At 54.2% G+C, this 13,623-nt stretch overlaps 1 protein-coding gene across 4 annotated transcripts in view; it reads right to left on the reverse strand.

The window, feature by feature from the left end:
• Window positions 1–227: 227 nt before the first annotated feature.
• Window positions 228–13,623, reverse strand: part of UBR4 (ubiquitin protein ligase E3 component n-recognin 4) — a 129,428-nt gene continuing 116,032 nt past the window's right edge. For 3 of the 4 annotated variants that reach the window (XM_057698007.1, XM_057698008.1, XM_057698009.1), the window contains 8 exons: window positions 13,070–13,183; window positions 11,954–12,096; window positions 11,364–11,489; window positions 10,092–10,286; window positions 7,196–7,420; window positions 3,965–4,055; window positions 3,108–3,270; window positions 379–759 (listed from right to left, as the gene is read on the reverse strand). In XM_057698007.1, coding sequence (XP_057553990.1) covers window positions 695–759; window positions 3,108–3,270; window positions 3,965–4,055; window positions 7,196–7,420; window positions 10,092–10,286; window positions 11,364–11,489; window positions 11,954–12,096; window positions 13,070–13,183 — 1,122 coding nt within the window. In that variant the 3' untranslated portion in view covers window positions 379–694. Of the gene's footprint in view, window positions 760–3,107; window positions 3,271–3,964; window positions 4,056–7,195; window positions 7,421–10,091; window positions 10,287–11,363; window positions 11,490–11,953; window positions 12,097–13,069; window positions 13,184–13,623 lie in introns of all 4 variants that reach the window. The other variant, XM_057698006.1, reaches the window with a different exon arrangement.

Genomic DNA, 13,623 nt, shown 5'->3' on the forward strand with positions numbered 1-13,623 from the left:
GATAGGTCACCAAAGGATTTCAATTTGAAGCTAGCAGGGGAACGTCAAATGCCTCTGCTGCAGAAAGGCCAGTGCCCAGCTGCACTGAAGCAGCCTGTGGCAGAGGACTAGAAAATCACTAGTCTTTGGGCTCCAGCTCTTAAGGCCAAAAAAATAAAAGAAGCCAAGGTATTTGTTTCAGGAAGATCATAGCCATCAAACGCGGTGCCTCAACTTGCCGGCCGAGAACAGACAGGCTCTATTTGGCGCCAAGAAGAGACAGCGAATGATACACGCAGTCCTGCCTGCCGATGCCAGAAAGGGCTGTGCAGTCAAGGAGAAGTATTTGGCCAGTGTCACTAAGGAGGGGTTCAAGCACAGGCAACACCTTCCTTTTCAATGTGTATTAAGTCATTCGTTTATTTCTCAAGATGTGCACACTCAAGTATTCAGTCAGCTGGGACAACTCGTGGCTCCTAGGTATGTACAGGTCCTTCGACGGCTCGGGTTACAGACAACTTCATAGCTAGTGCACCACACACACGCGATAAAACAGGAAGCCTAAAGTCCCCAAGCCACTCTGAGAAGAGGGAGGGAGGTGGGAGGAGCAAAGAGGCAGCATCCCGTGGGGGCACCACGCACAGGAAGGGAGAACACAGAGGGGCGGGAGGCAGGCTAGCTTCCATCTCCATCGACCGCCATTTCCGGGTGGTGCTCAGGGGACTGAGTTCAACAGGTCCTTCAGGAAGCTCTCAGGATCGGTGATTTCTGATAACAGACCTGGAAGACAGGCAAAGGCTGCTCAGCAGCGGCACACACGGCCCCTGGCCCCTGAGTCACGGCGGCCGCATCCGCGTGGAGACACACTGTGCTCCGACAAGCTCCGACACAGCTGCTCACGGGAGACAGGCAATGACCGGGAGACAGTCACCGAGCAAACCTTCTCATCCTGTGAGGGGCGCTGTGCTCCGGAACCAGGCGCTGCTGTGTGATTCAAGGCGTTAAAGTGTCAGTGGCCAGCCCATGACCTTCCCAATGCAGAGCTGCTAAACCCAGGTCCATGGAACTCAAGTCCACTGGAACTCAGTGTGCAGTGGAGGGGCTCCTCTAGAGAGCATGTCTACAGCCTTCAGCAGATTCTCAGAGGGACCTGGGGCCAAAGAACGGCTAACCCCACTGCCCTCGAGGGCTGGGAGGAACAGGGTAGGGTAGGAGGACCCGACCCCTAGTCCAGGGCCTGGCGCAAGCTGCCAGGGCTCAGGAGCTCCGTTTTCCCCACTGCCAAGTGGGGACAGTGACAAGTCCTTGTCACATCACTCTGGGGACTGGATGAGGCCAGTTATGTGCAAGTGCCCAGGGCACGGAAGGTGCTGAAAATCAGCATCAGGTCCCCTGCGGCCCCGGCCTCCCTCACAAACAGGGCTCATTTGACCAATGTGGGTTGTTAACCCCGAGGCCTGGCAACACTCAAACCAAAGTCATCTCCCTGCAGCTGCGCTAAGGGAGGAAGCTGATCCCATCAGCTCTTGTTGGTTTCAGAAGGTGTTTTTGTCCTTGCACTTGAATAGGGTGTGTCTGATGTTCTGAAATCTTCTACCAGTTTGAACAAAGCAATAAAGCCAGGCTGTGAACGCCCTCACTCTCCCCTGCTCCAGGGCTGATGCGAAGCCCTGAAGAGAGGTGAATACCTTCCTTCCCTGCCCACCTCCCCCTCCTCTTACTCGGACTTTGACATCCATATTGACAGTCTCTGTAGACATTCACCAGACCCCTGGGGGACAGGCACGGGGCTGGGCCCTGAAGACAAAGATATACAGGCTACTGCTCTCAGTGGGGGTCACTTCCTGAAGAAACCAGGAAGCGCAGCCAAGGTAAAATGTCTAGGCTGAAAAGACACCCATGGGAGCATCTAGTGAAGTTAACAAAGAAACTGGGCTGAGCGGTGCCAACCCCTCACCGACAGACAACGGGGGAGGCACCAGACCACCAAAGGCCCGGCCAGTACGGCTTCCACCGAGGCCACTGCAACAAAGAGCCAAAAGGCAAGCCAGGCCAGGGCTCCGGGGAAGCTCCATCCGGGAAGAAAGAGGCATTCACACTGCGCATCGCTCCAAACATCTGAGGGTTTAGTTCCCAGAGGACAGACAGGAAATGCCAGTGGGCCTACTCTTGACAGTGGGATCTGGGGAGATTTTTTTTCTTGCTCTTTACACTTGACAAAATTCCCATAATGCATATCAGGGAAAGGGAAACAAACTCACAGAAGAGTCAGGCAGGCGTGGCTCCTCTGCTTTGGCTCTGGGAGCCTTAACTTGGAAAGGACGGCGGTGATGGGGTTCTGGGCCACAGCAGCGCCCACAACCTCAGAGGGCCCGGGATTTTTAATTCTGGGTGGATTTTCCCAGCACTGGGCCAAGTCACCTCCCCCTGTTATCATCTGATGCCTGGTTATGAAATCCAAACAAATTTTAATGTGTTTACAATTAGGATGACAAATGTGTTGTATAAAGAACCTGTACACAGGACAGAACAATGAACTTCATGTTTCCCAGCTGGGAGATAAGGAACTGTCTGAGGATGTCTCATGTGACAGCAGTTCAAAGCACTGCCCTATCCCTATAAGCAGAGACGTTCTTTGCTCTCTTTTGATATTTACTATTTACCTTAAGAATCAGAGTTGAATTCTTCTACATCTCCCCAGGGACAGCAGTGACATAAGATGTCTCAGTCCCCAAAAGGAAGACAGGTAAGCTCTGGGTTAATTCTCTGAATTGTCATAAGAAACCAGGAAACCAAAAGGGACTCTAGTGATTTTCCAGCTATGCCCCACTGGGAACTTGTTTAATCTTCAAAGCCTCAGTTACTCCATCTGTAGAATGAGGATAACTACAGCTCCACCTCACACAGACTAGGAAAGTGCGTGCACGACGAACACAGAGCCTGGGGTGAAGTGAGCCACGCGTCATGGCTGCATCTTGCTACCAGGGACCTGGTATGTATACATCTCTCTCAGACCCCTCAGTGGTGGCCCACAGGCTGGTTCTCGCTTGTTTCTTCCTGAGTGTGAAGATGAAAGCGAAGGCCAGCCCCACTAAGATCTGTGAAAGATGAAAAACCTTGACACTGACCAGCGGCATCGAGGAACTCCGAGAAGGTCTCTACTGGCATGAACTCCTCCTGGAAGGCCTTCAGGGCCTTGTCGGCTGCTTCGTGGATGGGCATGTCGTTATGGCGGATGTACTCCGCGAGAGAGCAGGACCAGCCTCCCTCCGTGTTGCTGGTCGGCACCTTCTACAAGAACCAAGGGGAGACGGGCCAGGCGGCTCACTCAGTGCTCAGGTCAGACAGGGAAGGAGAAAGCCCTCCCACACACATCCAAGTTTCCCCGGAGGATGTGTCCTGCTTCCAGGAACAACAAAATTTCATCTCATGCCTCTCACGGCCCCCCTCTCTAGCACATGTCACAAGAACCTACAAGCTTCGAGAGGCGATGCCTTCTTTCCTCCCCGCCCCCTCCACATCTGCATTTCCCAAGAAGAGGGACTCATCAGCGTGCTTTAATTGAGCTGTTTCATTCCGATGATGAAAGGAACCACCCCAAACCCTCTGATTCTCTCAAGGCCGAGAGGAGTATCCCTATTACAAGCTAGCCTGAAATAACTTACACTCACACAGGCAACAGAGTTAATCCAAATAGAGGGGACGAGAGCAAACAGAAGGTGGTTTAGGGTGGACCGGGGGGAGATCCGCCTGCGGAAAAGGGTCTGTAGCAGCCTGAGACCAGGTCACAGGAGCAGTCGTGGCTGCAAATGCAGTCACAGACGCAGGGGTCGGAGCTACAGTAAACCCCTCCCCAAGGCGGGGGCAACCTGTTTCTCGGGGGAGGCTGGTGGAGGAGCCAGCTGCCAAGGCAGCGTCAGAGCCACCAGCACAGACGTCTACAGCCCTGCCAAACCCAGCCCCACGCTCCCAGTGGCCTCCTTACCTTAAACATGTTGTAAATGAGATCGACGAGGGCCCAGAAGAGAAGGGAAGAGCGATAAGCAGAGTAGTCCTTTACCGCCTTGTCCGTCAGCCTGGAAATCAAACCAGATCCCACGTCTGTGAGACCCCGGGAGGATGGAGACTCACAAGGACAGAGCCGAGCATTCTGGGAGCAGGGGAAGAGTCCTGGGCACTGAGCACCACTCAGCTCCAGCCACGCACCCGTCTTCTCAGAGGAAAGTAGCCACGGGCCAGGGCTTCTGACGCCCCGGGACCCAGTGGTTTATTCACCACAAGACGTTCTATGAAAGAGCATCTCTAGTAATGACTCTGCCACGTCAGGGTAAATGGGAAAGAGGGAGATGTAGGTTGCAACATGGCAGCCAAAAAGCTACTGCCTCGGAGAAATGCCGCAGAGTCCCACGTTTCCCTGTGCTCAGCCCCCACACACGCTCTTGGACTTGATGGGACCTAACAAATCAGGGAGGAAACAAGGTTCTATGTCAGTCTTTACCTTCCCACCTGGAGAACTTTTACCCACAGCCGGCAGACCTAAACCAGTCACATGCAGTAATCTGTTAACCACGTGCTGTGTTCAGAACCAGCGAGCGGCGGGCACCTGGTGTTGAGCAACAGCGACGTCTGGGAGGGGAGCTGCAACCACCCGCGCCGCCTGAACCCCAGGCTAGTGCCCAGGCTGCTCATCACACCCCTCGCTTCTAACCAGTGTCGCTGCTACTTCACCCGGCGGCTCAGCTGGGATTAGAGACCAGCCAGGCCCTCGGAATACGGAGGGCTGTCAGCGACAACAGCATCCACCTCCTTCTTGGCAGATGCTCCTGGTCTGAGGAATGATTCTAGCAGGTAGAGCCACCGTGAAATACAAAGGCCAGCCCCCTCTGCACAGGACGCGAAGTGTCGGTGCTAAGATTTAGCATCCACAACCCAAGATCTAGGAGAGGTTTTGTCTGCAAACTGCCTTCACATCTGTAATAAGTAAAGGTTAGATAAACCCTTGTCATGGAGATTCTACACCTTGGAATAGAGCCCATAACCAAAGGCACCACTATTAAAGTGTGCGCACACACACGTGTTTATATGTGCTAAAATCTTAAACACAAGACGAGCGGTGATATTATTCATTTAGAAGCTAAAACTACAGTGTATGGGCCTCAAGTGAAGGGACTACCTAGCATGGGACAGGCCATCCACGCCTGTTTAATAACTTAAACAGTCAGTGTTTAAGTTATTAACCAAAGCAAAGTGAAATAATAATAAAGTGAGACAATGCTGCTTGCTGAAGTGTGCTACCTGTACCCTCCCCTGCTCCCCTCCCGCCACGCATGACGATGCTGCAGCCGAAAGGGAAAACTACCGCGGGGTGGGGGGGGGCCTGTGCGCGAGGATGAGAACTCTTTCTCCGCACTCTGTGCGCTGGCAGACAAGGTCACAGAAAAGGCTCTGACGGAAGCCTAGGAAAGTCCCAGGCCTAATTACTTGCAAGTTCCTGGCAGAAGACTTTTTGCCTAAATGTAAGACTCACAGAAGAGAGCAACGTCTCTTGTGCAGATTCCTAGACTTCTGTGTATCTGCTACTGCCTCCCACCCCATAATGGACTTAGGATGAAGCCTGCTGCCAGTGACACTGCCCCAACCACCAGCAGGTCACCCTTTAAACATCCCTCCTCGGAGGGTGTCCCAACACCATGCCGATGGCCAGCACTCTGCCGCCCCGCTTCAGGGGCGCCCCGCCAGGGCTGCTCCTTCTCATGGCTCTTTTGCTTTGGTGGCAGGAATCTGGGGTGGCCCTGCCCAACTTAATTATTTAAGGTTAATTAGTAAAGGTGACTAAACTGCTATAGAGAAAATGGCAACTCCTGAGTGCAGCTCACACTGGATTTCCTAATTAAGCTGAGACCAAATCGGCTTTTCCTTAAGTGCCTGGGACAGTAATGAATTCCAGTCTCCTAACTCAAAGCAACACAGTTCCCGTGGGTTCAGATTTCACACCTGTCACCGAGAGCCCATGACCAGTAAACAGCCACCTTCTGTGCTATGCACGCAGCCCAAGCCGGGCTTACTAACAACCTAGTATCTTCCAGATCTAACTTTTGATTCCTAGCAGCTAGTAAACTATTAACCCATCAGACTCTTGGTTAACACTGGAAAGTGCCATGTTTGGAATGGGGGCAGGGGCCAGGCAGGAATCTAACGAGACCGGCCCCCTCCTGCTCCACACAGAGGCTGGCACTGGCTGGATGTGACAGCAGAGCTTCAACCCAGTCTCCCTGGGCTGTGAGGCGCCTACCACCGGCAACTTGAAAAATCAGAGCTGACGGAGGTGGAGACACTAGGTGCGCAAATTCAGGCCAGGGCTGTTTCCACTTGGTCTGTCATTATCGGGGCCTAAAAGCTCCTCGTCTGTGCCCTTGTTGGAAATGTCCCCTTGGATCCTAGCGAAAGCAGACACAAGAGGCAGACCTTCCCAAAGTGAAGCAGGAAGCAAGCTGACAGCTCACAGCCTACTCACAGCCCAGGGCAGGCAGACTGCTCGGGGCCACCACAGAGTCCACTCGGCACGTGGCAATCCGTGCACGCATCGCAAAGGGCTTCTCAATGTAACTGTTTGCAGTTGTTCCTCTCAAGACACCTCCCAGCTGACTCAAATGACAGTACAGGGTCCTGAAGACAAAGGCCACTGCCTTCCCGCAACGCCTTCCTTCTTAGGGAGGTGTCCACACCGACAGCAGAGCAAGAAGAACACGGGGCAGACGGGATAGGAATGTGACCCAGCAGGGAGGTGCCAAGCTTTTCCTATCAGAAGAGAAGATCCACAGCACGGCCCCGATGAAGCATTGCTAGTTTATGCCCAGACCAGCCAGATTCGGGAGGTCTGTCTACCTGTCTCAGCGCCTGCTGGCCCTGAGAAGTCTCACCCTGGGGCTGGCTGGCTTCCCCTCTGAGGGCATTTTCCAGAGGAGGCCTGGCTCTACACTTCTGGTGGCTGAACACCTGACCCCAAGGTGGCAGGCGCCGCCAGCCGTCAGGCCTGGACTCTTGGTGACAGGCCAAGAAGGGGGAGGGGCCAACTGGCAAGTCAATCGAGCGTGCCCCCACTCAGCACACGCACACTGCGGGCAGCTTTTACCCACAGTGGGCTTACAGCGTCCAGGCGGTAGGCGGCCCAGGAGACGGCTTCCTGAAGCAGGTACCTCCCCAAGCGAGTACTGACCTGGTGGCTCCCCCTGGAGCCACTGCCCGGGCCTGAGAGGTCACCAGCAGCCTCCGCAGGATTTCCACGCGAATGGCTCGCCACTTCTCGGGGGGCAGGACGTGGAGGGCCAGGACAGTGAAATAGTGGGGCCCGTCCACTTCAAAGGCACTCTCCACCCACTTCTCCTTGGGCTGCTCCAGAAAGCCCTGGAGGTTCTTCTCCTCTCGGGAAGTTGCTCGGGTCCTGGAATGAAAGGGGAACCATGAAACCAGGGCCGAAGCAGAGCAGCCAGAGGGGAGGAGGTTTTGCTCAATTTCCCGTCTTCTTGTAAGTTTCCTGAACACATGCCTCACAGGACGCCCCCACCGTCCTCCACTGCCCCTCTCGCCTCCTCTCCAAGCGGAGCACCCCCTGCCCCACCAAGTCCTTCTCGGTGGCATCTTCCTCGTCCCCCACCCCCCAGCCCAGCTCCACACAATTACTTCCCACCGTGCGTGCATTCAGCACATTCACAAACACTCCACCATCCAAGTATCCTGACAACTCTGGAAGGTGACCGCCAGCACCTCTTTACCAGGGTCTCTGAAGGCCTGGGCAATGAAGTGACACAACCAAAGTCACCCAACCAGTCAGCGAATCCAGGGTCTCTGACTGAGCCCACACTGCGCCACTCCATGAGTCTCAGCACAGCTAACTGTTCACAGGGCATTTGCCCCCGGCGCCTTTCCTAGGCTACCCTGGTTTGTTCTCTCATGTGTCTGTGTCCTCTCCCCTTCATCAGAACAGATTCTTCCCGGCAAGCACTGCTTCTCGTTCTCGCTCTTGCCTGAACTACAATAACAACAATGACCATCAACTTTAGCGCCAAGCACGTCCTAAGAGCTTCCTATGGGGCATCCCATTGAACCCTCACAGTAACCCTATGAGATGGGCATTATCGCAGTGTCACAGAAGGTGAACCACAGCACAGAGAAAGTAAACACTGTGCCCACAGTCACACAGTGGGGAGTGAAGGAACTGGGCTCCAACCCAGGCAGTCTGCCTCCAGAACCTTCCCAGCGTGGAGGACTCTCCCCCCCCCCCCCCCACCATGTAGCTTCAACAAGTCACCAGATGGGCACTGAGAGATCACCTCCTTATCACATCTTTCTGGCTGTACTCTCTCCTTATGACCTGGATGGTGTGCTCAGACCAAGGGTGCTTGATGCCCTAACCTAGTTCTGCAGAGAGAAATAAAAACACAACACTAGTAGCCGCTGAATCAACTTACCAGGTCTGCAGATGGCACTGCCAGACACTGGACTTGAGGAAGTGGGGGGGACAGTACAGGGACACCAGGCTCCCTTCTGCTCCATGGATGGAACAGGGGCTACACTAGACCAGAGTGGCCAGAATCGGAACCAGAGGCTTTGTGCCATCACAGGACCCACTCAACTCTGCACTGGCTCGTGGTATGTATGTGACACACTGGCCTCCAGATACAAATCATCCCACCAACTGCAGCGATCCCCGCTCAACCGGCCCCCCTGACCAAGCTCACGCCAATGGGAACTGGCGAAGGAAGCAGGCTGTGGCTGGGAAGCAGGGCCCCGCCATGCAGCTTCCGGCTCAGCCTCTAACTGACCGAGACCACCAGGACACAGCCCACTCCCTCCCCGACTAAGGGCCCTGAGCATGAGTTACGAGTGTCTGGCGCCTGAGAGACACAGTGACACCTGAAGCCACCAGCTCAGTTCTGCTGGGCAAATCACATGGCCTTTCTGGGTCCGCTTTGCTCCCCGGAGGCTGGGGCGGCCCCCCCATCTCACTGCTGCCAACAAGAGGTAAGGGCTCTGTCAAAGGTCCCACGGACACCGGCAATTAGCACTGCTCAGGCCTGAAGCACAGCCTGGATAATGGGACTGGTCGGGTTGTCAACAACACAGGTGTTTCTTCTGACAGTCCAAACACCGAGCAGATGATGTAATGATGGGTGGAGACCTGCCTGTGCCTCTTGTTTAACAATGAAGCCTGCGGTCTCCAGGTCAGCCTTTTCTCTCACAAGGAAATGGGAGGGAAGGAGAAAATCACTTTGTGGAGGACCAGAAAGGAAATGAGACAGCTTGTTCTTTTGTCTAAACTGAACCACAGCTGCCTCGGGTGGACCGTACACAGCCTTTCCACCTGTCAGCACTCTGCCCCACAGGTGTGGAAGACTCTCACTAGAAGATGGGGCCTAAAAGTACAAAACCGTTTAAATCAAATCTAAGAGCTAAAGTATATGAAATCTCCTAGCTTGCTTTTTAAATCTATGGTGGAACAAAAGACTATCCTCTACACCCTAAGTGTTTTCTAACTGCTCCACAATGTACATACAGATGAAGACACAAATTTGGTTTTTTTCTGGGCTACCTTCCTTCTCAGTTGACTTTCCCAGATAATCTTCAACAACCCCTCCCTGCTCACAGTTGCCAGAAGCCTCACTCACTGGAAGGAAACAGGGACAGCAAGTCCAGGTCCTGCCACATCCTCCAGCTTTGAAACCCTCACCTGGAACAGCCTGTGTGCCCTTGACAGTGACTGTGTGCAGCCCTGGCCCATGGCCTCCCCCCATCCAAGGGAAGAGTCTTGCAAGTAGCAGCTACACTGAAGTAGAAGCTTCAACGATCTGGCCTCTTGCACTGCCTACGCCCCTCTGGGCTGAAGGTCCGTTCAAGGATGCAGCCCTTGGTGGGAGAGGTGAGACAGTTTTGGAAAAGGAAGCCACCCTACTCTTCACTCTGTGCAACTCCACAGAGGCGCAGATGAACATTCCACCTAGAGCCAGACATTCGTCCTGGAACTAACTAGAGTGGCCACGAAAAGCTGGGAGAGCTCGCTGGGCAGAGGAGCACGGCGGGGTCAGCCAGTGCTGCCTGAGACGCGCGGCACTGACGTGTTCAGGACGTAGAGCACAGTGTGGACGATGTACGGGATCAGGTGGATGTTGCTCTCCCGGCCGCCCCCTCCGGTGTCCGCGCTGAAGGACTGCTCCATGGCGAAGCGCAGGAAGAGCAGCTTGATGTCGTGGATGTTGAGCTGGTACGTGGGCTCCCGCTGGCCCGTGCACTCCTGGAGGTACGTGTTGTGCCTGGGAGAAGAGGAGGGTCAAGTGGAAGCACGTTCCCAGGGGAAGACCCAGCTGGGAAGGCAAAGCCCCCCTTCGGCCTGCCGGCCATGAAGGTCACACAGACAGAGAATGAAGGAGAGACCAGGACAGGACTGGGGCTGGGACGAAGACAAGAGCAGAGCACGCTTTCATCCCTGCTGTGACTGAACATGATGCTCTCCAAGCCTTGATCAGAGCGCGCCCGTCTGGGGCAGGGAAGGGCCAGGGGAGGGCGTGCTTCCTAACTGACTAATGTCACAGGACATATCATGACCACGTCTGGTAGTGCATTTTGGGAGAAGAAATGGAGAACTTCTTCATTCTGACTGACAAGGTGATCCATCTGTAAGAATCATCTCCTCAGTCTCCAAATAAAAGGTTTTTCTGGGTCAGTATATGTCACCATCCACCTGGGCTCTGCCCCTGATTAAGACGGTGCCTCAGTTTCTTCATCTGTAGAACGTGTATAATAATGACACACGGGAAGCAGTTCACCGTGTTGCCCAACAAGACTTTCACCATTATCACTGCCAAGTACCTGGTTTACGGTAAGTACCTTTCCATCCCTGAGCTTTACGAGAGGACTTGGGGTGGGGCACCACTGCACAAGGCATCTGCAAGAGATGAGGAGCTCACAGAAGGTCCCACTACTCTACTCTAGATTTTAAGATGAGAGTGGCTTTGAAAGGAGCCTGATACTCCCCATGCCATTAAGCTATTTTCATTATTTAAACCTCAGAGAAATAGAAGTGAACTCTGGTTAACTTTGTCCTCAAGGACCAAGTCAGGGGTCCTGTGTTTTGTGTCCTAAGATCAGCAAAGGAGGAGAGGCAGCAGATAACCAGATTCCACCTGGGGCCCCAGACGCTGAGGGTGCTGGCTTCTCCCAGCAGTGTCCCCTCTGCTCCAGACAGCTCCCCTGGCAGCAAGCAAAGACAGACGTGGGCTCCTGATGAGGGTGTCAGGAGATGGCATCCCCAGGGGCTGGGCTGACAGCTGATCCCTCCCCATCTCCTGGGAATCCCCCCTTGTCTGCCATGCAAGATGCTCCACACTCACCTTGCCAGGCAGGTGGCAAAAGCGGACTCAGGGACATGTGGCCCCCAGACTGGAAGGAGCCCATTGCACTTAGTGTTGGCATTCTGAAGGGCGGCACTTTCCCACTCTTCCCGGCCTCGAGCCAGCCTATGTTGGGAGAAGAGCAGGGACAAGTGATTGCTGGAATTAATCTGGCGACCAAGCACCTGGGCGAGCGGGGCTGGAGGCAGCTTTGCTGACACTAAGGAAGTGCCAGCCCATGTGCCTCACTCTACAGAGAGCAGCAGCCGCTTGTAACCACGATGAGGTTAATGCCGGCTTCACTGCCTCCAGTAAGCAAGACTGCTCTCACCAGCCCTGGGCCAAAAGCCAAGTGTATTTTTCGGGCCGTATGGCAGGAATGGCTCTTGGGCCTATAAGGCTGAAGGCAGGACACTATACTTCCCAGAGCCTAAGGAACAGAATTAAAACCTCAGGGGTGGCAGTCCCACCCCGCCCTGTCCAGGGTCTCCAGCAAGCTGCTCGCTCCCCTGAAGTCACACAAGTCTAGAGCTGAAGCACACTCAAGGGAAGGCCTAGTGAAGGAGCCACCCCACAAGAGCCAGGCCCACCTGACAGCAGCCAGGTGGCAATCGTAGTGCACGATGTTGAAGTGGGACACGGTGCTGTAGCCCTGCTGTTTCCGGGGCTTGTTCTCCATCTCCTCCAAGGCGACCCGCTTGGTGAAGGTATAAATGCCCAGGACCTTGGTGGGCTGCAAAGACAATGTGAAAAGGAGGAGAGGTGAGGAGAAACTCCAAGGCAGGCTTTGGAAGGAGGTGAAGCAGAGCGGAGGGGCCCCGAGGGTCTATGATCCTAGGAAGGGAGGTGTTCAGGAGAGGGGGTGACAGTGAGCCCCTGGGCCTCTTGGTTAAGCACTTGGCTGGGCACAACCCCAGTGAAACGAGGGTTGTGGGGAGCGACCGAAATAAAGCAGATGCTTGCAGACAGAAGGGCAGAAATGCAGGCCTGAACTGTCCTTTTCGCTTCATTCATCTGGAAATGAATAAAGCGCCTTCTTGGTAAGTCACTTGTTTTTCAAAACTGACCAGAAAGCTCCAAGGAGCCTGTGTCACAGCAGGACTTACAGGGCTTGTGGCCCAGGGTACTTGCTAGTCAACAGGCTTGGGTGCTAAGTAGTAAATTCAAGCTGGAGAAGAAGAGGGATGCCTTTCAGGCCTTCAGGGGAGCAAGCTGGTCACTTGCTGTTCTGCTCCCTTCAGGTGTTACATCTAGTTTGGTGGAGCCTAGAAAGCTAAGGTCCTGACATTCTCCCCAGGTTATCTGAATGGAAACAGCCTGGTGTGTTTTTAAAAGCTCCAAGTCTGAAGTCAGAAAAGTCTGAGCTAGAACTCTAGCTCTGCTATGTGAACTTTGTTTTCTCGTCCATAAATTAGGGCTTGTTACATGTTTAAAGATAAAACTACTCAGTTTACATAAAGGCTCTGGGCACAGGGCCTGGCATACAGAAGGGACCCAATAAGTGGAAGTTGCTGACAATGATAAAGACTGCCATTCAGATCTGTCTGCCTTCCTGCCTTTACAAAGGACAGCCAGCCCTAAGCGACAAGCCTCGACTCTGGCCTAAGAACAAAAAGGCCTCAGGAGAGGGAGGCCACCGGCGCACAGGGCCCAGCTGCACCAGCAAGCCCAGGCCCTCGAGAATGACCGCAGGCCGGCAGCCATACCTGGAACTTGTACCCCTCCCTGCAGATGCAGCACGTGAGGCCCGGCTCCTCAATGAGCTCCTCCATCTGCTTCAGCAGCGCCGTCTTGGTCACGACCTGGCCCTTCTCATTGGTCTGTAAGGGGAACCCCAGGTGGCATGTCAGGTGGGAATTTCCAGCCACCCTCCCACCGCAGCTCAGGGACACGCAGGCACAGGGCTGACCTTCCATACACATGAAAAGGACTGCTGCACTGAAAGGAAATCTCTTTAGTTGGCTTCTAATGAGGGTAAAGACCCAGATTTTCTCCTGCTATTCTCTTCCTACAGGAACCACTGAAGCAGAGGAAACCATCCAGCTGGAACCCTGGCAAGTTGCCACTTGCCACCAAAAAAAGCCCCCTTTGTGCCAGCAAGACCAAGTCTCAGCTGCCAAGGGCTGTTGCAGTATGATTCATTTACTGTTCCCATGCGAGTTTTAAAACTGCTGACACTTAAGTTCGCTGGTTTGGAGAAGGCTCTCATAGGACTGCTGCCTCCTCCAAGATGGGTCAGTGAGAAGAGCACAGAGGCCTT

Source organism: Hippopotamus amphibius, chromosome 1 (assembly GCF_030028045.1).
Source record: "Hippopotamus amphibius kiboko isolate mHipAmp2 chromosome 1, mHipAmp2.hap2, whole genome shotgun sequence".
NCBI classification, from domain to species: Eukaryota; Metazoa; Chordata; class Mammalia; order Artiodactyla; family Hippopotamidae; genus Hippopotamus; species Hippopotamus amphibius.